This window comes from Penicillium chermesinum, assembly GCF_028974085.1.
Source record: "Penicillium chermesinum strain IBT 19713 chromosome Unknown utg000009l:1.0-952002.0:1.0-954369.0, whole genome shotgun sequence".
Taxonomy (NCBI): Eukaryota; Fungi; Ascomycota; class Eurotiomycetes; order Eurotiales; family Aspergillaceae; genus Penicillium; species Penicillium chermesinum.
The window spans coordinates 32,643-58,046 of record NW_026695319.1 but is presented as its reverse complement, the minus strand read 5'-3'; the positions used below and the strand labels follow the sequence as shown (position 1 = coordinate 58,046).

Below are 25,404 nucleotides of genomic sequence, written 5' to 3'. Positions count from 1 at the left end.
TGTTATATTAAGATCTATATCTAATAAATTATTAGAAATTATAGTTATATTTATTTCTATATTATATATAATAGTTATATCTATTATAAGATTTATCTAAATTAAAGAAAATATAATTTAGACTTTTAAGTAGAATAGCTTTCTTTATATTTATAACTAATTTCTTAGTATTAATATAAATAGGTATAAAATATATTAAAACACTATTTATTAAATTTAGTCAAATATTAATAGTTTTATATTTTATATATTTCTTTCTTAAATATAATAGAAAAAAATTTAATAGAATTATCTACTAAAAAATAGGTTATAATTTATATAATATATATTATATAGTTATATATATATATATATAAGAGTTTGAGTAAAAGGTTCTATATTTTGATTGTAAATCGAAATAAAAAGATTCCAGTTTCCTAAACTCCTATTTTTATTATTACATATCTTTTTAACTAAATATATATTCTTATATAACTATAAATATTTAATTAAAATACTTAAATAAAAATACAATAATTAAATAAATTACATAATATAGATATCATAAAAAAAAGTTTATACTTATATTTTTAAAATTATAAATATAACTAAATATTTTAATTAAATATTTATAGTTATATAAGAATATATATTTATTTTATTTTATAATAAGATAAATTTAAGAAATAAATATCAATTTTATATATATATATAATATATTAAAATAGATATATAAATATTATTTTATACTTATAAAATATTTATATTATAAAACTAGTATATATAGATAATAAATATTAAAATGTTTAATTTAAATTATAATAAATAAAAAATAAAATAAAATAAATAGTATTATTTCAATTGTTAAATCTTTATTATTAATTATACCAGCCTTATTATTAGTATAAGACTGACTTTAGTTATCTTATAAATAATTATAGTTTTATTTTTAATATAAAAATAGTTTATAATAGATTTATATTTATTATAATTATATTAGTTGATATAAGAGCTGATATCTTTATTCTTAAAGATTAAGAAATAGTAATTATACGAGGAAATAATTCTAATTTTAGATCTGATAATTTTTTTATCTAATTTTTTTCTAAATATTTTAATAGATAAGATATCTTTTTAATTATATATAAGATAGTATTAATCTTAATCTTAAATAGGTAATAGCTAGTCTAGTTTTTTATTAATAATTATATAATTAAATCTTGGAAAAGATCTAATCTTAGGATAGTAGATTCTAGAATATTAATATATGTTTTAAGAGTTAAAAAGATAATTAACCGAGATATCTATCTTGTAGTACTATAATTTAAGTTTTTTAATATAAGTTAAAACCGATATCTCTGATAATATATATAGAATAGTCTTATTATAGTTATAATCTGACTAATAATATCTAGTAGCCTATTTCTTAAAGATTATAGACTAAATAAAATTATTCTATTTTATCTATAATAAGGAAATATTAGTTATTATCTTAATATTTAAAAAATAGTACTCTAAACTGACTAGTCTCTAGTAAGAAGATTATTTTAAGGTATTAATAGATTATAAGATCTTAAAGTATTTTAGTATAAAATAATAGTTAAATATAAGATAAGTCTAATAGATAGAAAAGATTATAGATTATTATTTTATTATTTAATACTAATTAAGATAATAAAATAAGATTATTAATATATTATCTTAAAAAAAATAAGATAAATCTATTATAAAGATATAGTTTTTATCTAATAATAGCTATAAGAATAAGCTACTAACTATTATATATACTAATCTATAGATTATAGTTGAATAAATTAAATAGATAAATTGATTATAAGATAATCTATATAAGTATTGAGTTAAAGGAAGATTTATCTTTAAAGATAGAAAACTTATTATGTCTGATATTTACTAGTTATAAACTAAACTATTAGATAAAATCTATAGATAATTGTCTATATATTATCTAAGATAAGATCGAACTTTATAGCTATTATAAGATTGATTTTATTAGGACTAGATATATTAAGATATATAGCGATATATCGATAATTATTAAATTTATAAATAAATAAAGATTTAGAAGGATAAAATCTCTAGTCTATTATAACTATTAGAAGTTTTAAATAAGTTATAGTTATATATTATAATCGATTTTTGTAATCTTTTAAAAGATTATTAAGACTTTAATATTATTATAATAATAATTAACCGATTTATTAAGAGATTGATATTTATTTTGTACTATAAGAAAACTAATACTATTAAGATAATATATCTATTTATTAATTATATATATCTTTATATAAGACTTCCTGACTTAATTATATCTAATTAAAGACTATAATTTATCTTAGAATTCTAGGAAAATCTTTATAAAATCTTATAGATTTCGAGAAAGTTTTTATTTATTTATTACTAATAGACTAATAGTTAAACTAAGATTATAAATTAATATCTATAATAATATCTTTAATCTTATATAAATTACTATTAAGATAACTAATTAGACTAGATTAGATTAACAGATTCTGTTGTTATAGTACTATCTTAAATATTTACTAGAATATCTTTTTTTTATATTAAGAGAAGATATAAATTATATCTTTTATTTAATTAATAGATTATAATATCTTTTAATAACCAATCTTTTACTTAATAAATATAAGATATCTAGATATATATATAATAATAAATATAATAGAGTTAAAACATCTAAAAATAGCAGATAGACTATTATAAAAGAGAGTCCGATTTTATAATTAAAGACTAAGTTTATATAATAACTCAAAATTAGTTAATAGGATAGCCGAGTTATAAACTTACAAATCTTGTAATAAGATTATATAAGATATTAGAGAAGATAAAATATTTATTCTAATTTAAGCTATCAAGATCTATCTAAATCTATAATATCTTCTTATTAAACTAACTATATAAGATTATAAAACTAAAACTATTACTAGAACAAATCAAAGATCTAATATTATCCTTAATTATTAATAGAAAAAAAAAATAGGAAGTTAATTAAGTATTTAATTTATATTTATATTACTAGAAACTCTAATATAAAGTCAAATAGAAAGACTATAAAAACAATAATAATAATAAATAGTATTTAACTACTAATTTCGCAAACTTACTACTACTACTATAAGACTTCTATTATCAATATCTAAACAAAATAGGGCTATTATTATAATTAGACAACTAATTAAAACATATAATATAGCCCAAACTATTGACTTAGGGACAAATCGAGTCTCAACAGAGAGATATCAGCTGTTAGCCGATTCTGCTGCTATCTACTATCCTGAGAGTCGACGAGATCTGTCTGAACTACAAGACTAGTAAAGATAAGACAGAGGATCGTGTTAGAGTTAGATATTAGATCAGTTGTTACAGCTTCTCCTTCTTTCCTTTCTCCTCTTCCCTTCTTAGCTTTAGTATTCCAAATTGAAATGCCGTTGTTGCTGTATCCCAACTCCGCTTAGGTTTCCCCTTGACACCTATCAATATCCTATACAAAAACTAAGAACAGGATATATTTATAAAAATTATTAAAAAGAAAAAAAGACATAATAGTGATATTAAGAAATACTGTTAATAATAGATAAAGCCTTAGATAACAAGCCTTGGTTTTATCTTTATCACTAGAGCCTATAAAAAAGTTGCTATTAGCGTCCAGAGTTTCTAGTAGACAGTTTTTAATAAGCCAGGCAAATTAGATCAGGTAGTTATATAGAGCTACATATCGTATGTAGTCTATTTCCTCGAGATCATCTTGTAAGAGATTATTTTGCCTGATAAGCAGGTTGGTGATATCTAGAAGTTAAAAAAAATCCATTAAACTAAGGATATAGTATTTGTCAAAGGGTTATAACTCGAGAGGAATAAATCTTATACAATAAGCCCCTGTAAAGACCTAGTTTAAAAACAGTAAGCGGGCGGCCAAGACGGGTAATAAACTAGCTAGTGTTCTAAAGATTCCAACCGTCTCTCTAACTGTCTTTGAATGTCGCTAAGTTGAACCAATTACTCCTTTTTCTCTTGGACTTACCTGTATGAGAGATCTATAAGTATCTCAGATGTTTTCCGCAGTCGTACCGTTGCCCAAGGCCTCCAGGGCTTACACCTGCTCAGATTTATAGGCCTACTTGTAAATATCATCCCGGTCACATTGTGGTCAATGTCAGAGTAATCTTCTGGAATGGCATAACATACTTAGCTAATTGACCATATTTTCCTTCCTTGGTATGGTCGCTTCAGACCGTCTGATTTGATATCCCCTCCTTTTCAGGTGCCACTCTGGCCCACTTGTGTTCCTCGCGCCCATACATCGTATCACTAGCCATAGTGACAGTGACCAACTTCCAATGAAACATGGATGCGTTTGCAATCAAGTTCTCTCAATACCGAGGATCCTCATATTTATCAAGAAGAGCAGATGATATCCGACAGCGGCGCTTAAATTCAAAATGCTAAGGCTAGGGAAGGAATGAGAGGAGAGGAATAACAGGGGTTACTGTAACAGATTCAAAATCCCTCTCCAACCCACCCTCTACCCTGTCTCGTCTACGTTTGGACGACGATAGTCCAGAGAGTGCCTACCACTCAGGGCGGTGACAAGTGGCAAAGTCGGGTGATGCTAACAGCCATTATAATTATCGAGTTATTTATGATATTTATAAACTCTTATTTATTCTGCTAGGGATAAGAGATCTAATAAGAAGGAAAAGGCTGTCTTCTTGAATAATGTAAAATATATTATTTTACTTTATAGAGGACCTTGTACTTAGAGCCTAGTATAATTTTAGCGTGGAGCGGAGGAATGTTGTAAGCTCACCACGCACAGCCCTGGAGCAGGATATATTGAACGCCGCTTTCCGTTGTTTCAACCAGTTCCTCATACAACCTAAATAGGACAGTCCTCGGCATTGGTGACAACGGAGAATAACATTCTCATCGTATTAGGTCCCATCCTTAGCCAGGCGAAACATGCAGTAAATGACGTCCTCCTCCATGGGTTAATGCTAAGGTGTACTGAGTAGTCTTTTTGGGCTAGCCTTTTCCTGCTGGGCTCGACTGACGAAAAACTTTGCTACGAGCTTATCTAGAGATAATCCTAGGTAGTCGCCTCGTTAGTCTTAGAATCGTTCAATCAGCGAAGTGGTGAATGATACCTACCAAAACTTACAAAATACACAAAGCACCGACTAGGAAAAGGCGAACGAATTAGAACGAGGTTACTCGAGATAATTTCGTAAATTATAGTAAGAATATAGAACATAATCGAGGATAATGTCCTTCTCTAGTGCACATTGCCAAGTATTATCCTATCTCGCCTGTATAAGAGAGTGGTTGAATCGGCGTAGCACGCTTTAATATCTCCTATTATATCTAGTAAACTCAATACACTATTGGCAAACCGCGATGCCGACGGGCATACAGCTAAAATACAGGGGCGCTAGATACCTAGACCCGGCCGCTGCGAGTTCAGACGCTTGCTCATACACCCGGATGTGGGAGACTAATTGCACAGAATACATCCCGATGTACATAACGGTCTGCCCTCAGCATAGCCATCCCGGTATCACGTAATATGTCAGGGCAGATCGGAGCACTCTCTCCCGGCCAGATCGACTCCCATGGAGCGTTCCTCTCCCTGCGCTTCTTCGCCTATCGCAGAAGTTTACCGCTGCATATCAACTACTGGCCGAGTCCGCCGGCGGTTGAAGCTTGCCGTCTCCCTTCTGAGACTATCTATAACGATGGCCTCAAGGTCACTGTGAAAGAGGACGCTTCGCTCTTTCCGCTCAGGTATTTACTCATACCCCAAACAGTAGGAAGACCAGCTCTAATGGCTTTCCCAGGGTCTCTCTTTGCTGAAAATCTTTCATACCTTTGTCCGGCCTGGGATTGTCACTATATGGCACAGCTAGGACATGAATTTGACGGATCGCAGCTCCAACTGGTCTTGCTAAAGTGCACTTTACATTTGTAATAGGCTTACTTCTTTCTAAGAATGGGATACATCAATAATTCCGTGAGGGGCAAGAGAATTAGTACATGGATAAGTGCAGGAGGCATCTCAATAGATAATCTATAGCACTATTCGATACATGTTTAGCTTCCTTGGGATCCCCCTTCCCATTGAAATGGCCGTGTGCTGTGTGGTGTGCATAGCTAACTTATTGGAAGAACCAATTTGCAGTCAGTTTGTCCGGTCATATTACGAAGATTTAGCATGTCCACGGGCCTCAGGCACCATCAAAAACAAGAAGACTCTGGACACGAATTCCGCCGTATCCGCGTTGCCGTAAAAGCTCGCGCCCGCGGTGGATTGGAAACTCGGCGACAACCATCACACTTATATCATGGACCATAACACGAGCTTTCCTGAGCAAATCTATCGTGGCACACAGTGTCCTGCCTGTAGCCAAAACGTCATCCACTATCACAATCGATGTGTTGCTAGGGATCAGGCTCGGGTCCATTTCGATCCGACCATCACTTGAATGGCAAGACGCGATATGAGATTTGGGCTTGTGCACAGAAACGATTGGCGGTGGAAGCTTGCCTGCTTCGCGGATAAGGACTAAGGGTATGTCGACAGTCGTCCCCAAAGCCGACGCAAAAGGAAAGCTGCCAACCTCGCAACATACGATCCTATGGACTTGAGTCCAGTCACCGACAAAATGTGTCTTCATGAGATGTGCACACAAAGGCAGTCCACTTTGAACTTGCACTATGTTCAGCACATGCTGGAATGTGACCCCAGAGCGTGGAAATCCGGATACTGAACGGACCATGTCAGCCAAGCGCTGCAGGTCTTTGCTCAGGAAAGGTAGGATGTATTTTCGCGCGAATTCACTTGCTTGGACCGGGCCGCTTTCGTCGTTATAAAACTCGAGGCTCGGAATCGCAAGTGCTGTTCCCGACGTATTGTCGCTGCTTTCTCCATGTGCCTGGCCCCTGGCGCTGATATTGCAATGGCCTTGGCGAGAAGTTCGCTCCTCTTCCCGGCCAGATACATGTATCTCAAGCAGCCTGCTCCGTGGTACAAGGGGCGAATAGGTCGAGACTGGAGCTTCATCTCTCATTCCACTGATGAGCAGTACATCTATATCTGCTGCAGTTGCGACTAGCTGCAAGAAGTGCTCTTCGAGGAGCTGAGGATGTCTCTTGAGCTGAGCCCGGAAGAATGCTGTCAATGAGGCCCGGTGGTGTTCCTTGTATTCGCGATCGCACAGAAGACGATCCCGATCGGCACCGGCAGCTACCGCATAATCGCATTTGGTCTTGTCACTGATACTCATTTTCCGCACCGTGATCTTACGGTCGGGTATGCTGCTAATACAGACCTCCACACATCAGCGCAATAGTCCTTTCCGGCACCACTGCTGCCTGAAACCATAATAATGAGCTTCGGTCCGACCAGTGGCTCTCGGAGCGGACAAGCATGCACTAACACGCCGTGCGGATCTAACCGGCGTTTTAAACAAGCTAGAGCCGGCAAATTGGCTCCAAAAGCCCGGCATGCTAACATCTTATCCCGTGGATCCGGCCCAAGGTCGGCGCCATAGACGCCATCACTAAAGGGGAGAAGCGCTGCAGTGACTTGATACACCCAGTCCACAACCGAGTGCCGGAGTGCCGTGTGATCGTCCTCGCGTGGCCAGATGCCGGTAACGACGCACGCATAATCCCAGTTCCTACAACTGAATGCGCTGGGGGTGGCTACTCTCTGGGCCGCCTCGCCTCCTTGTAGAAGATGTAAATAGCACATTGGGGTTGGGCGTGTCTCAATAGCCTTAACCAAAGTTGTGGCGGGGTTAGCCATGTTCCTCAAGAAAACGCACCGTTTGAATGAGCTTGTCTTGCCCTTTCCATGCCCACCATGCATTCCATGCATATACATGTCAACATCGAACAGTCCAAGACTGTCTACCGTACGATGCGTATTTGCTGCACCTAAAGTCGCCTCCATAGCCGCCGACACGGAATTATCTGGATCGGTCCTTTGCGTGGATAACTCAATCACAGTGACTCCAAGACACAGCTGATCAGCTTCCACGTAGAGATAGAAATCAGCTGAAGATTCTAGGGGAAGACTGTCGGTACACCAGATGGTGTAAGTGCCAAGCTTGAGGATTGCCTCTTCCTGATCTTTCATTCGGAGAACCCATTCGCGGATATGATATGTTGGTACCGGAAATGTTCTGAACACTACCTTGAGTACGATGCCAAAGTTGGTTCCTGCGCCTTTGATGGCGGGCAACAGATCGCTTTCGTACTCCGGGCGGATTGCGTCAGCCGGTTGGTGGCTGCTCGGTACATCGCCGATACAGAGCACCTGCCCAGATTCCACACCCACCATTACGACACCAACAATGGCATCACACGTGAGCCCAAATGTTCTCGTCAGATGCCCAATACCTCCTTGTAACCATAGTCCAGCCCCAACGCTTGGGCGTGCTCCTAGAGGGATCGTGAGGTGTGCATCGCTTGCCCGGCGGGTGATATCCCCAGTCTTGCAGCCAGCACCAGCGACTATCAAGGCTCTAGACCCTGTAAAGGGTCGAGATTCATTCTCTTCTGCCGGAACAATATGAAGCTGATCAAAGGCTTCCATGTCAATCGCAACCACATTGGGCCTCACGCAGTGGCCACTATGTCCTCCGCCAATAATACTCAGACTGAAGCCATGCTTGATGGCCCAAAGAATACATTGCTGTATTTGACGAATGGTGGTTGGCCTGAGGACCGCAGTGGGCTGATTGTCAGATGCTTCCCGGTTTTTCAATCGCCTTTTCTCACTTCGTAGAGGCACTTGCATGGCCAGTTCGGAAAAAGAGACAGAGCGCTTGGTGAAGGTGGCCAGCATGGTGGGGGAGCGGAAAAAAAGACGGTTCGAAAGAAAATCTCCATCACCGCACTCGCGACAAATATCTCGCCATCGTTCTTGGATGGAGCATTGAAGATCGTCGTCTTTTGCCGCAAAACCCGCGACCAAACAAGCAAAGTTGTTCAATTCCTCGTCACGATTGGTCACAGATGCCATCCCTTCGGGAAGGTCATTCTTTCTTCACAAACCAAACCATCAAAACGTAGCTTCCCATCCCGATGGAAAACAACCACCAGGCCATGCTCAGGCGCATCCACAAGCATGTTTATCGCCTCTTTGATAAAATCACCTTCCGGTCTCATGCCATACATACTGTGACAGAAGAGAATAATGTGGAACCGTCCTTGATAGCTGTCATTTACAGGACATCTTCTCTCGGGCCGTGGATGGAATGCCATCTCATGGACAATGGGCAGGCACCGCTGGTTTGGGAATGGGGTTGATCCTCCGATTTTAGAGCATAGCCAGTTCTTCAGCTTAGCGGCAAGGAGGCCAACAGGCTCGAATGCAACATAGCTGCCGACTTTCTCTCTTTGGTGTTTTGGCAGATGTCCCAACACGCTTTCAGCACCAGGGCCTATTTCCAAGACCGAGAGATGCTTATGCGTCTTGGTAAGGGCTTCTAGGAGCCTGGAGAGCTGTGGAATGATGAACTCACGGTACGTTATCAGCTCTGAACCTTTCATTAATTCATCAAAACCAGCTCTGTACTTCTCTTCGGAAATCGGCTTCTCCGGGAAAGTGCGAGGGCTCGCTTGTAGTAAAGCTTCCTTCAGGGAGTCAAGTGTAAACATTTCGTGCGTTTTGAAAGCAAGATATCCTTGAATATGCTGTTACTCAATGAGCTGAAATCTGTCGGTGGTAGGCATTATCAATAAAGCTCTAGGCCGGGAAAGATAAGGCTTTTTCGTTGGCTATGCATGACGCGCCAACACATCAAGCCCTCTAACCTATCATCCAGGGTATTAGATTTCTACCGGGCCTATTCTTTGTCTTTACCTCGGCTTCGTGTCTTCAGTTGATTGGTAGTAGCCCCTACAGTAGGGCCAGCTAGAGAGCCACGTATCTATCAACCGGACGCCTCGGGACGGATCGTCGGGCCAATAGTGGCGGAACGCTGCAGGAGGCAGCCTTTCGTGCGCTAGCCTAAACTCTCTGTCAATCACAAGAGCAGACCTAGTCTGAGGGGACTTTTCTGTATAAATTTGGCAGTTTGGATTCTGAGCCTATATCCAGTTCCCAGTAAACCCCAAGAACACAACTCTGGCTGATATTGCTTTTTGAAAGGGAAGAAAATTTCATTCCTTACCTTTCGTTCCACAAAGACATAGAACTTTATTTCTGAAATGGTTGCTCGTAGTGTCACTGGTCCTCTGGCTTGCGCCTCAGACAGGGGCTTGGAAGCACTGCAAAGTTCTAGCTCTACAGAGTAAGTCTGATATTGAGAAAGAACCCTATTTTTTTTATTTCAGTGACCAACCCGACTATCCTACAGACTTGAGACACCGGCCTCTCACTTGCAATACGAGCAAATGGTCAAATCAGTAACCCCGGTGACCTCCAATCACCTAAAAGGTAACAATTGACTTGCCCTGACGATTCCTCCACCCGTGGACCCGTGGACTCCACACTGAAGATTAGTCAGGATCTAGGAACCCCCGGATCTCAGAGTTGACAGAAGAATCGAAGACGATCCGTCTGGCGAAGCTGGCAGATGCCGTCAAGACGATAATCGAGTGTCTTGGTGAGGACACAACCAGAGAGGGTCTCCAAAGGACCCCTGAGCGATACGCCCAAGCCATGTTATACTTTACTAAAGGCTACGAGGAAAGTGTGGATGCACTGGTCAACGAAGCTATTTTTCATGAAGACCACCATGAACTGGTGATTGTGAAGGACATAAATGTCTCCTCGTTGTGTGAGCACCATTTGGTTCCTTTCACAGGAAAGGTCAGTCGCCATGAGAATAGTCCTCCTGATCGAGCTAATTCCTTTCTTCCCAGATACACATCGGCTACATTCCAAATCAATACGTCCTTGGGCTCTCTAAGCTCTCACGACTGGCTGAGATGTTTGCGCGTCGGCTGCAAGTACAGGAGCGAATAACGAAGCAGCTAGCTTCCGCCATCACTGAAGTCCTCAATCCACGTGGGGTTGGCGTCATCATGGAGGCCTCGCATCTATGCATGGTAATGCGCGGAGTAGAAAAGACTCAGAGCATGACCATCACTAGCTGCATGCTTGGCAGTATGCAATCAGATACCAAAATCAGGGACGAGTTTATCATGCTTCTACGTGGCACAAGATCTTGAGAAAAAAAACGCTTTATGTACTGATCCAAAAAACATCAAAGAAATGAAGACTTCGGTCCTTGCCATTTTTGCATGGCAGGATAATAACGGTGCTCACTAGATCACATATTTAGACGCATCATATATGTACAATTTCCTGCAAGTCTACTTGACCCCGCAGTTTGCCCAAATCTGGCTACCTGCAGCCGAAACAATCCACTAGATACGGCCATTATGGGAAAGATGCGTAATCTAACTTTACCAGAGAAGCCAGTGCCTACGGACACGAGGCGAAGGCCGGAATGGCGGGCCATCCAGGCCAATCGATGTATCCTTTGTATGATGAATTCTTTGTTCGAGTGTGTGTAGTAGGTTAAACCTAATGTCGCATTCATGCATTCCAGCATTAGAGAACGCAGTATGCTAAATGTTGCGAGTGGCGATTCTTTTCCTCGCCTGTCAACCCTGCCAATTCGTTTTGCAGTACCTTGGAGATAGAATCCTGCCCCTACTTGCCGCAGACTCAAACAACCTCATATAACCAGGCATCTTCAACTTCTATACTTATGAGAATTTCGGCTGCTTTGCGCCTATTGCCAATCTATGGCTCAGCAGCCCTTACAGGTCCGACCGCTTATGGATTGCGCCAAGCACCATCTGTCTTAGTTGTCACAGCCTGTTACTCCCCGGCAGACTTCAGCTGGGGGGCTACAGCGCGTTCAAGTGCCCCGGCCTCTATCTAGCTTCTAATGTAGATTTGGAAGCTGCTAAGTTGCCTGTGCCGCTATTTGCCTGAGCCAACTCGTGGGTGTCATTGGCATCGAGGCACCCTGTATAGCGATTTGGAGATATTTTATATCAAGGCTTGCGCCCCTTTCATAATGCAGGGAAACACGATGGAGGGTTGGAAATCCACGCGATGCTATCGGAGAGCTTCTATATTGACGCAGGGTTATACCCTTGCTTCTTGACTTAGCGATGGATCTCTGAAAGCCATTGGATATGGGAGTAACCAGGTGAAATTCCCAGGATTTGAACAGATGTGATAGATATGGTGGACTATGGAATCGAGATATAGATAGAATGAAATCTTGAAGTATTGGAATTCAGCTATAGTATGATACTTCTGGGAATTGGAATCGGGTCTAGATTTAGTTATATTCTCCCCGCTATGTGTTAATGTGATACATTCCTGTGCCTAGTCCCTGTGCTTGCCAATCCATTTGACACCTTGGGTTCGGAACAACGCCGACCTTCGTCTTCAATTCATCATTTTTTCTTCGGTATCACCCACATCATCATGGTTCATAGGATCAGGCATTAAGCTTGATCTGCTCTTCTTGTTTTTTTTCTTAGAAAATTTTTCCCGACTTGGAAGAGCGCGTGTCAATGATGAACCAGATTCTAGTATACTCTGTTCCTCGGGAAAGCCATCGGTGGCAATATCACTGACTTTAACTGGTGACCCAGCTTGTGTATTTTCCGAATCAGAATCAATGGGAGTCATCTCTGTGGGTGGATTGACCGAGATATATGAGTTCTCCGAGACTTCTTGGTTGCTCCGCCCCGAGGCTATCGTATCAAAATTTGGATCTTGCAATCAGTCAGTATGAAGCTAAAGATAGGATTTATTGCCTTACCAATCCCTCTAGTACCGGCGAACCGCCTGCAGGTATTTGATCCCTGGTTTAGAATCCAAAGCTTTCTATTCAGCTGCTCTCGGAGGCCTTGGCTCTCCTTCGATTCACCAGCGATTTGATTCACTAGGTCTATAGGCATCTGAAATGCTGTCATTGGGTCAAATAGCCCAGTCAACGCACTCAAGAGTTTTACTTCCACCACTTCCGTAGCAATATCATCCACAAACCGTTTGAGTGCGACCTTTATCTGTTAGGTAATGAGCAATGCAGTGCGGCTATAAGACTTACTTGGTAGTACGCAAGCATGCAATCAAGCGCTTCTTCGGAGGCAAAGCATGTCATGCTAGGTATGGTCTTCAGAAGAGAGTTAAAAAGGCCCTGAAGATTGATCCCATAATCCACCGCATGGGAAGTGGTTAGAGTCTCAACTTTGAAGTGCGATTGAAGAGCTTTGCGGAGTGCCTCTTTTTGGAGATCAGCACGGGTCTTTTGCAGTGTCTCGGTGAAAGAGTGATTGTAGGTAATAGGATGGCCTTGCAAATGAGGCATTAGAAAATCGTTGCACGCCCTTTCCAAGTTCTGGCGTTGGGTCGTTAGAGCCGGTAAGATGACTTTCTGGAAGAGGGATTTTGACGTCGCGCTATCGGCCACATGGTCGACGGCAAGTTGAAGGAAACTCTGTGCAGCTGCCCAGGCCGCAGCGACATGATTTTGGGCAATGTTTTTCCACGGAGTACACTGCTCCTGGAATAAGTCTTTCACGATCATAGGATTGAAAGTCCCAGGCAATTCTCGGCCCCGGGTCTTCTTGAGAAGTGTTTCTATGTTCTGCACATAGTTGCTCCGAGATATTGAGATCTGGTGGCTTGATAGAGGTTCTTGACTTTGATCCACCAAATGGTATAAGTGGCCGGACTTGAAAATGTCTTTCGTGAAGTCCTCATTCAAGTTTTGAATCACCGCACGAATACGTTTCTGGCAGCCAGCGTCCGTCGTCGCATCTCCAAAGAATGGCTCATTGTAAGTACCATCCACTGCTGCTTTGACAATGGATTGAAACCCTTGACTGATCTGCAAGAGATACGACCGTTGCTCATCGATTGTCGAGCGTGGATTGCCAAGCTTGGTCAGCTCCTGCTGACAGACCGTAATTTTAGAATTAATCTCCTCAATCAGACTAGGCAACTCATTCGAAATCTGGCCAAGAAGAAGACTGCTTAGACGATTCCTCAAGGTTTCCACGCCGACAAGGGACCGGGATAGCTCTTCCCAAATTCCCTGCGCAAAAAAGTCACGCTCTTGAGCATTTCGGTCTGCCAAGCTCCACTGGCCTTTGTCTGAGTCCGTGTTTCGTAAGACGTGCCATCCCAAGCGGAACTCTACCTCCTGGTTCTTGGCAAGCGATACAAATGACGCTTCACTCTCAGATCCTGGTACCAGCATATCCGGCTTGGAAATCACTCCGAGCGTTCGAGTCCCTGTTGAGTCGGCGTCGCGTGCAAGACGGAGGACGATTTGGTTCGCAAAGTCGTTCTTGGCGGAGACAACGGCAAGGATAATACTCCGTGGCTCTCTCATGTATGACTGCACCACCTCCTGGACCAACTGCACATCCGCTGCCGACTGCTGTCGTGTTTCTGAGTGTATCAACCCCGGAAGATCGACGATTGTAAGATGTGGCCGATCGGGTCCTGAAACTTCCACCCGTAGTAGATCATTAGAAAACGCTTTCCCGTGGGTCGAGATCCCCATTGCAGCCTTTGCATTCTCTATAAGTGCGGGGAGGCCGTCAAAGCCATCCAGCTGTTCAGAGAAGCGACCAAGAGAGCTCTGCTCCACTTCGCTGCGCGATTGATAGGGTACAATGGAGACCCGAACTCCCACCTGCGAGTTCTTTCTAAGAACCAATTCAGTTGGAAACCTGGTGCATAGACTGCTTTTGACTGGGAACGAGACTCCAGAGATTGCTTCGAGAACGGAGCTTTTCCCGGAGGATTGATCTCCACAGACAATGATCTGCGGTAGAGAGACATAATGGCTGATTCCTTGAGATCGGAGAGTGTCAATGGAATCTAGGAGCTCGAGCTGTTCCTGCGTGCAAAGGCCCGCGAGGGCATCGGTTTCGAACTGAGTGAGAGTCATGATGATGAGTTCAATTTATTGTATTGATATCTAGTGGTAGGAGGCAGAGGTGACGGCAGCAACTACTTTATATATGTAAAAGTAAAATGAGATTCTCTTATCTTTACAACGAGAATACTTGGAACGGACGCCTTGCTGCTTTCTGCATTCCCGACATTTTTGACCTTGCATCCGACTGCTTACTTGAGGTCAAGTATGCGGGAGAGGATTGGACGAAGAAGCTTATCTTTTGAGCGGCGTTGGGCCTTCAGGAATTATGCGACAAGAATTGATGGACAGACAAGGCATGCTGCCATTGCTCCTTTACTGTATCAAGGACTCTTCACCGCTGGTACAAATATATCACCAAACATTTGCCCTGTATAGTACAAACTGCTAAGGCATGTCGCAGAGAAGCTGATCTTTCTTAAGTTCGAGACAAAGTTGAACATTTCTTAATTTCAACAAAGCCATCCTCGGAGTTTTTACCTACTGGTACGTAGGCTTTCATTACGCTGTACGACGAAAAGAAATCGCTCCTTGGCGGTCGGCATCATTTATCATTGACATGAAGGACTGTCGAGGTATATGTTGACCAGTATTAAATAAATCTACTTTTACATCAAAGATTAAGACTATTATATCATACAGCCTGTAATCGCCGTCACTAAATGCGTATATAACGCAAACAAAGGCCACAGAGATACAGTTAAGGTCGCTATTCACAAGCGATCTATTTGCATAAAGCGACACAGCTGTGGAATATTCACAGGATATGACTTGGCCCACTTAGTTCTAATATTGTGACTCATTCTTCTCTAACCAGGTTAGCGAAAAATGTGCGGCCATCCGGCATGCACCAGAAGCTTGGCAGAGTAGCCTTTTTGGCTAGACACTAGTGTTTGGTATTCGAGAAGATGCGGTGAATTTTAATTGCCATATACAGTAATTACAGGTCTCTGGGTGAGTAATTACCTAACTAGGAATATGGACACCTTGGAACCTTGAGAAAACCGCACATTCCTCCGGGTCAATGCAAGTTTCAAGGGGTATTGTATAAAGGGGAAATTAGTTACCCGCAGCCCTACGTCACGTAAAGCAACTTTCATCCACCCAACATCTTTCAAAGCGCTTTGGAAATAGCGCCCTACACACCGCCAGCACATCTGGCGGTCCAAAGGCTGGCAGATATGGCTTGTGCCCGACTGCATACATCCCCGTTAAGGACGCGCCCGACAGCCCGAAGCGAAGTCTCCGGAACAAACGCCAAAGACAGACGACAGGCCATGAAAATCCGCTCCCTCTAGAACTCCTAGAAGAACGCCTCCAGACTATCGGGATAGGGACGTCGAAACTTGAGTTTATCTATCTATACATCGTACCACCATGGTGGAAACCTCCAGAAGTGTGTATCTTTAACTCCAAAGAGGAAGCGGTAAAGGCCTACAGGAACCTCCTACCCTCCTCTGAAGACTAGGTGATAGCATATACAGACAGTAGTGGCTCTACCGGTGGTATAGGAGCGGCAGCTACAACCTCCCTTAGAGGAATAAAGATAAGAAGAAAAGAAAGTAAGACTAGTTATACTGTATACTTGGCAGAACTCCAGGGATTACCAATAGTAGATATTTCTCTCAATAACAACTATAATTGTTGTGTAGACAAATTTACAACTTTGATTCCACTTTCGATGGATGCTCTTCCCATCTACCATTTCCCATCCCAGAATCTCCTCCTCTTCCTCCTCCCTCCTCCTGTTCTTCTTCATCATTGTCTTGTCTAGTTCTTATAGTTCGTCTCTTCATAAAAGTCTTTTTCCTTATTCGTCTACCCTTGCCCCCTCCATTTTCTTGTTCTTTTCCTCCCATACCCCCCTCTATCTCGAGGTCTTCATCTATTTCCTCATATATTTCCTCGTCCTGTCTCCCTACTTTCTTCTTGCGGTCCCTTCTTCCTTCACCACTCCCCTCTCCTCCCCCCTCCACCTCCTCCTTCCCCGACCCTTCCACTTTTTTCTACTAGGGCTGGCGTAAGGGGATCGCCTTCATTCATAGTATCTTTTTCGACCGAGTTGCATGATAAACCCCCAATTAGATCTGCCTCCATATCTGAAACCATGATACTGACGTTTTGCTTGACGTGATGGTTGCCCAATATTCTGTCGGGCCTGGTTAGTCTGGAACAGGTCTCAGTGGTACAACCTGTGGATATATATATATATGCGGCAAACAGATCAAGAATTCGCACGGAGATCGAGGACCTTGGGAGACTTTTGACCAGGGAAAGTAGTCATACAACCAATAAAAGTCAATAAAGTAGCCAAGCGGAAATGGCCAATCTAGATCAGGAGTATATATCGTCTGTGAAGAAGTGTCGCAGGGAAGAGATGGAGTTAAAATATTTCCTGGCAGGACAAAATTTCATTTATACTAACCTAGAAAGGACAGCTGTGGCTCACATTTACCGCTGGTATATAGAAATCCTAGTTTTGGATCTCAAGCCAAAGTGTGAAGTTAACTAAAGAGATAACTCTAGCGATCATATGAATCGGACTTAAAAGTAGGCCATTGCCGATCGGATGGGGTGATAACATATCGAGACCCCGCATTCTGGACCAATAAACCGCACATTCACGAGGTGGTCTGTGCGCTATGTCCCTTTCGGGTTAACACAGACGGAGTTTCGATTTTTAGGAAATGTGCCTTATAGTCCGGCAGACCGGGAATATGCACGATGCTTTGATAGGGGCCATAGCAACGATGGTATACTTTAAGGGTCATGTTATCTAACCTCCAGTAGAAGGCATCAATAGGCAGGGCCTCACATCGCCAAAACTGACTGGCTTTGCTCTATTAGCTCGCGCTCGAGATTGACCGTAACGCCGCTTCTTGCATGCTTTAACGACACTACCCAATAGACACCTCCGTTATAGACACCTTTGCATAGGTCCCAAGTCGGCCGATTCCTCGAAGGCTTATAATTGATGGCTCAAATTTATGACGTTATAACAAACCCTCTTCCCACAGTCTTCCCGAAGGGGATATCATAATCTTAGATCACGACCCACATCTCGAACCTAATAAAATATCATCTTATACATAACCGCCCCACATATAACCGATCTTCATGCGTTCAGTTAGTTACCTATACAGTAGTAACTAACTACTCCATAGCCAAATAATAAGAGCAGATTAATTTATTCGCACGAAGTCATCGCTCATGGCGTAGGATAGCACAGCATGCATTCATATGACTAACCGCAGGTCTTTTGACGCAGAGTCTGAAAGACATTAAGAGCCAGGAACAACATGATCTATAGGATCTTCTAGTAGCACATATATTACAGTTAAAACCGGTTCCGTACTGATTCGTTGGGCATCTCTCTCATTCGACCACTATTCGAAGAAATGTCCTGGCTTCTTAGCGGTTGTGAACTACGAAGATCCAGTAGATGGTTGACAAACACTTGACTTTTATCACGCTGCTAGTACGAGTCTGGTAGACTCAGGGCTTAGATTTTCTGTCAAAAGAATTGCCCTACAGCCACTCTAATATTATCTTTACAGCTAATGTTTAATATTTGTAACTGATAAGCTTGGAGCCTGATGAGTTTCATGGCAGATTTTGCTAAAAGCTTTGGGCGGCGGGCCTTGGTTTGTGGTTCAAAGCCAAAGTAAGCCAGTGCTCCTCTGTTTGCAAGAGGTTTAGTTAGGCGTTTTTATGGTAAAAGCGTTCTCTCCTAAAGCTCTAAAGACTATGGTCTCTCTCTAGGGTGGCTTATGTCCTACAGGAAGCTGCGGTTCAACACTCACCGTGAGTAATGGGTCTTCAAGAAGATCAATACATATGAAGAGGCCATTTGCACAGCCACCAAAGTACAATATGACCGGCAAGTTACAGAAGTCCAGGGCTTCCCGATGAGTGCAAAGTTGTTCGATTTGGTCTCCACTGTCGGCCTCGTACAGTCAAAAATTGCCATCCTATATCAATATTATCATCGGAGATATCGCGACGAATAGTATGGCAGTGGCCAAGAATAAGGATAACATTTCAAAAGAAAGGAAAGTAGCTCCTATACCTTCTTTGGCATGACTAGCCAGTGAAGAAAATATTATATAGAGGACTGAACTATACAATACTAGAATACCAGTTTCGGGAGGAATTGTTCATAAATTCATTGGCATGTGTAATGTATACATATATGATATAGCTGATTTGAGGGCTCAGATGTTACACCTAATGCAAGTTGCCCAGTTCTCGCGCAATATATATTTAAATAGTTTGAATCTATATTCAACCGAACAAGACTAGGATTTCATAGCATAGAGATATAACTAAGCAGCTCATTAGATCCTTTCAGGCATTAAAAGATTATTTCTAGCTCAGCTCTCTCTAGGAGAGATTGATATTCTAGAAAGGTAGAGCCGATTAGAATATCTATAATACTTTAAGCTGCTGCCACGAAAGTTCTTAATAAATCGCCTTGCGAGCTTTCTAAAATAAGAATGAGTTTTTTTGAATTTATTGTCCAGAATTTTTTGGAACCTTTTGTGATAGTCAACGCTACCTAGTTTCGGATTCAGATACTTACATTGCTTCTAAGATTGCTAACTCGGACCTTTCTTTGCTTATTATCAGGCCTAGTACTTCCGGGCTAAAGGCTGATATTATAATTAACAATACTCGCCCGAAAAATATATAATTTTCTTAAGTCGCTCTTCCTTCTATCATATCCAGGAGTATCTAATATTATATCAAATAATAGCTTATCTATTATTTGTTGCACAATTTATAATTTGGCTGTATATAGAGGATTTTTGTATTAGCCCAGCTAGCTTCTTATCGAAGATACTATAAAATTAACAAATCTACTCGATATACCAGTCTTTATATCTTTATAAACTTATAAAGCTCTAATATATAGACTAGTCGAAGTAGATAGTATTAGACTAATTCTTCCCCCAGTATTTTTATCAAGTAGAAGCGACTTTTGTTTATATCTACTTTAGAGAGTGTTAAAGGAACAGGAAGATTTTGCTTCGATCGAGCTATCTCCACAATTAACTTCAGTACAACTACCAATTTAGGACTGGTAATATAGAGTACAAACTCAGAAATTATGTCCTTGAAATACCTCATTTCGCCAAGGATTCTTGAATGAAAGATAAGAAATAAGATTGGACTAGCGGTACGCACTAGAAGCGGGAATACCGTTCCATCTCTGTTTCTAAAAATTTTATAATAGGGAGAGATTAGACTAATTTTCCCTTAAATAGGTGATGTTTCGGACCTCTTCTAGTATCCTCTGGTAAAGATGACTTTCTTTTCCTTGCTATATCAGATCCTGTATCAGTAAAATAGAGTAATATAGAAATCTGTATATATAAATTTGACCGAAGGTCTAGCAGATAATACTGTCCTAGAATATAATCCTAAAGATATAATTCGATAGATCTAGTTATCTAAATAACTTTACATATTTCAAGATTCGCTTAATTCCATTTCTACATCACTAGACTTCTCTTTCTAAACTTCCTTATAAAAGCATCCTTAGAATAGTAAGGATACATTGATATTCTCTATATCTCTATAGATAATATAACAGATATTATCCGTACTATAGATCAATAACAAGATAAATATATATACTACCGAGTTTACTACAATCTCCTTAAACAGCTATAAGATATAGTAGCTAGAGCGATAAAGGATCTAGATAAACTTTATAAGACTTTTTTAGTTAATTCTTCGGAAGAGTTTTTATCTATATATAGAATTACCAAGAAGCTAAGATTATCTATTCAAGATATTATAACTTAAGAATGTCTTATCTGGTCTGTCCTAGCTAGTCTTTACTCTCTAGTTTATAATGATATAAGCTAATAAATAGAAGATCTTATTCTCTTGGTCTTATTTATATAATAATCTAATTACTTCCGAATCTTATATAATAAGTATATTATTTCTTTTACTTAAATAAGTTGATTTTATCTATAAAATAGAGTTACTTATTATAGAAATATGGCTATTTATATTATTAGAGTAGTTTTTATTTTTTAAAAGAGTATAAATAAATAACTCTTTAGTCATAATAATCTCTTCGAGGAATAGATTCTAAGTATATATTCTTACTAAAAACTTATTCTTTTTTAGGAATCTTTATGATATCTATTATATAGTAAGATAATTAATATAAAAAGTATCCAATACTGTCTAGTATTAAATAATACTCTTATATATAAGTTAATATAGAAAGATATATTATAAGAGCTAGGGTTTTTCTTACTTAAATCTCTTTTTTAGATTTTTGTATCTTATAACAATCTAGTTTGATACTAACTAAATCTTTTTAGAATAGATATTAGTAGATACTAGCTGATTAAATATATTAGTATAGTCTATAAGCTATCTTGATATATAGTTTCTAGTATTTGTTTGTTTTGCTAGAAATAGAAATTAAGTTAAAATATTTTAAGTCTTATTCTTATATAATAATATTATTTATAGAAGTCTTATTGTTTTTATATAACTATATTTAAGTATAGAATCTATCTAGATTTATTATCTTATATTTTTTATAAAATATAGTATATCTAATAACTCTAGTTTTAGAGATCTAATATTATATTAATAGCTAGAGTAGAGTATTTAGTATTATACTATCTCGAGAAGGAAGAATTATTTGGTAATAGATATAAGTTGTATTATAATATTATAAATAGTCTTGTTATAGACTTATGTCTTTTATCTATTTATTGATAGTATTTCGGATATATAAGAACTTTAAATTTTTCTTAGTAATATCTTTTCTAAATTTAATATCGAGTCTTATATTACTAAAAAAAAGTAGATAAAGATCTAGATCAAATATAATTTATAATAATATATATTTTAATAAGAATATAACTTGATCTATAATATAAGATATTTATACAATAAAACAGATTGCTCTTATTATATATATACTAGATATCCTAATTATAGTATAATATCTTTTATATAATATTACAAAATATAATACTATCTATAATACTAAAAAGAGATAGATAAGACTAAACCCTATCGATAATAGATAAATATATACAAGAAAATATTATAATAATAATAATAATATAAGAATAGTTACTTGACTAGATATAGATTAATATTATCTAAATCTATTAAAGAAACCTTAGACTAATTAATTTACAGAATATAATAGAAACCCTATCTAAAGATCGAACTAATCTTTATAAGAAGGAAAGTATAAATATTTATCGACTCCAGAATATATAGAAATTTTATATCTAAAATATAGGCTAAGATTTATAAGATACTAGTCTATACTAATCCTAATACCATACTAGTTACTAGACTAGATAGATATATATATAGAATAGAGATATAGTATAAAACTAGATAAATACTAATATAACTCGGAAACTATTTTAAGATAAATAATTTCGATATCATCTCGGAATTAATAAAGTATAATATATTATTAAAAAGTCTATAATTAAAATGATATAACCTTAAAATCGACTAGAAAATATATATACTTAAATTTATATAATATAAATACCAAATAATAAATAGTAAGATAATAGATAAGCCTAGAAAAATTATCAAGTTTAGGAAGTTTAGTCTTAGATAAGTAAGTATACTAGAGAATATATATAAGCAGAAGATCTAGTATAGTTCTCAGTCTTTAGAAGATAAGACCTTATATATTATCATAAGAATAGATATCTATATCACAAAAGAAGTTATAATATCAGATAACAAAATTGATAACTATATAGTAATCAATTATACTAAAGATACAAAAACCTTCTATAAGATAAAGAAAAAGATATAGATATCTAAATAATATAAGAAATTTAAAGATATATTTATACTATTATTAATTAATATATTACTAGAATATAGTTTATATAACTATAAAATTAAGCTTAAACTAGAGATAAAATCTAAGTTTATACTAATCTACTAACTTAATAAGAATAATAAATATCTTAAAAAAGATTATATTAATAAGAACTTAAAAAAAAATATATATATAATTATCCAAGTTACTAGTAGGATATCCTATCTTATTTATTATAAAAAAATATAAAGATCTTATAAAATAATAATAAATATATATTAACTATAGATAGCTAAACAAAGCTATAATTAAAGATCGATATTTATTATTTTTAATTTAGAATATCTAGAATATTATTAAAAAGACTAAGATCTATACTAAATATAATATTATAAAAGTTTACTACTAACTATAAATTAAGAAAAAAGATAAATAAAAAATGATATTTAAGACTAAACTTAGATATTTCGAGTATATAATTATATTATTTAGATTAACTAATATATCAATATTATTCTAAAGATTTATTTTAGATATCCTTAAGAAATATCTAGATATCTTTATTATTATCTATCTAGATAATATCCTAGTTTACTTAAATAATAAAGATAAATATATCTAGTATAACAAGTTTATACTCTAGAAACTTAGAAAAACAAAAATTATACTAAAACTCAAGAAGTACAAATTCTATATAAAAGAAACTAGATTTTTAGGATATATTATTACTAAAGAAGGATTTAACATAGAAAAAGAGAAAGTATAAAACATCCTAGAATAGCTATAATTAATTAAGATTAAAGAAATATAGCAATTTCTAGGATTAACTAATTATTATTAATAATAGATTAGAAGATTCTTGATAAAAATATATAATTTAATACAGCTTATAAAGAAAGACTAGTTATAAGAATAAGATAATAAAACAAAATAATTATTTAACAAACTAAAATAATTATTCTTAGAATAAATTATACTTATAAGAAATAATCTATAGAAATTATATATTATAAAAATAGATATATTAGACTATATATTAGAAGCTAGATTTATATAACTTAATAATAAACAAAAATATCGACTAATTATATTTTAGTCTAGGAAAATAATATTAGCTAAATTAAATTATAATATTTATAACAAGAAACTATTAATAATAATTATAGTATTTAAAATATAAAAACTATATTTAAAAAGAATAAATTATTAAATAATAATAAAGTTAGACTATAAAAATCTAATATATTTTATTACTACTAAAAAACTTACTAGATAATAAATATAATAGATAGAAAAACTATCCTGATATAATTATTAAATCAAATACTATAACAAAATCATAAATAGCTAAGTAGATATATTTAATAAAAGACTAGACTACTAGAAAAGAGTTAAAAAAATATTATTAGTTATCCTAAAGATAAATAAATAAGATAATATTATCTATAATTATTAATAACTAGTAATAACTAGTAAAATCCTAGATAAATAGATAACTCTAGACTTAAGAAAAAGACAACTAAAGATAGAACTATCTAGAAAATCCTAAAAACTATACTAGAAAAAATAATCTAGAAAAATAGATTTGTTATTATATATAAATTAATCTATATATCTAAGAAATTAAGATAGAAAATAATTAGAAATTATTATAATACTCTAATAGAAAAATATATAAGAATAGAAAAGACTATCGAAAGTATTATAAAGAACTACTTTTAGCTAAATATTTATAGAAAAATTAGAAAGTATATATAAAATTATAATATCTATTAATAAGATAAACTAATAAGATATATATAATACAAAAAACTATAACTTATTAAAGTATTATTAATATTATTTGAAGTTATTATTATTAACTTTATTACTAAATTATCTTAATTAGATAAATAAGATATAATTATAGTAATAATATATAAACTTATAAAATATATATATCTAATTATAATTATAGAATAGATTATAGTAGAAGAAATAACAGATCTATTTATAAGATATATTTTTATAATTAATAGAATATCTAGAATTATAATATCTAATTAAGATAAGTTATTTATCTCAAGATTCTAGTAATTACTTATAGATTTAATTAAGATAGAGTTATAACTTTTAATAGTTTATTATCTATATATTAATAGATAGATAGAATAAATAAATTAAATAGTTAAATAATAGCTATATTATTATATTAACTATTAATAGAATAACTAGATAATACTTTTACTTATTATATAATTTATATTTAATAATATTATTTACTTAATAACTAGTAAAATACTAGTATTTATAATCTTCGGATAAAATCTTATATTATTAGAAGAAATAATTAGAAAGAAAATAATTATAGAATATATATAACTAATAGTATAAGATATTAAATAATTGTATATCTAATTTAATAAAGATATCGAAATTATAAATTATTAAATAAAGATATATTATAATTATATTTATATAAAAGAACTAGATCTAAAAAAAAAAGATAAAAATATATTTCTTATAATAAAATATTAAAACTAAATAACTAAGCTTAAAACTTGATTACTTAAAACTTAGACTATTTAAGATTAAAAAGAAAATCAGACTAGTTAATTATTATTTAAAATTATTAGAAAG

At 36.1% G+C, this 25,404-nt stretch overlaps 4 protein-coding genes across 4 annotated transcripts; 2 read left to right on the top strand and 2 right to left on the bottom strand.

The window, feature by feature from the left end:
• Positions 1 to 5,581: 5,581 nt before the first annotated feature.
• N7468_010466 (uncharacterized protein) lies at positions 5,582 to 5,983 on the top strand (the record flags this gene model as incomplete). Its single annotated transcript, XM_058479761.1, has 1 exon — positions 5,582 to 5,983. The coding sequence occupies one exon, from the start codon at positions 5,582 to 5,584 to the stop codon at positions 5,981 to 5,983; it is 402 nt and encodes a 133-aa protein (XP_058325284.1).
• Positions 5,984 to 6,239: 256 nt separating this feature from the next.
• Positions 6,240 to 9,681, bottom strand: N7468_010465 (phosphoribosyl transferase domain protein; the record flags this gene model as incomplete). The annotated part of the gene is made up of 3 exons (XM_058479760.1): positions 6,240 to 7,293; positions 7,344 to 9,065; positions 9,197 to 9,681. 3 exons carry the CDS (start codon positions 9,679 to 9,681, stop codon positions 6,240 to 6,242), a joined length of 3,261 nt encoding a protein of 1,086 aa, XP_058325283.1.
• A 738-nt stretch (positions 9,682 to 10,419) lies between these two features.
• Positions 10,420 to 11,199, top strand: N7468_010464 (GTP cyclohydrolase I; the record flags this gene model as incomplete). Its single annotated transcript, XM_058479759.1, has 3 exons — positions 10,420 to 10,462; positions 10,533 to 10,837; positions 10,891 to 11,199. The coding sequence occupies 3 exons, from the start codon at positions 10,420 to 10,422 to the stop codon at positions 11,197 to 11,199; spliced, it is 657 nt and encodes a 218-aa protein (XP_058325282.1).
• A 1,551-nt stretch (positions 11,200 to 12,750) lies between these two features.
• N7468_010463 (putative dynamin GTPase) lies at positions 12,751 to 14,960 on the bottom strand (the record flags this gene model as incomplete). Its single annotated transcript, XM_058479758.1, has 2 exons — positions 12,751 to 13,065; positions 13,107 to 14,960. 2 exons carry the CDS (start codon positions 14,958 to 14,960, stop codon positions 12,751 to 12,753), a joined length of 2,169 nt encoding a protein of 722 aa, XP_058325281.1.
• Between the last annotated feature and the right edge of the window lie 10,444 nt (positions 14,961 to 25,404).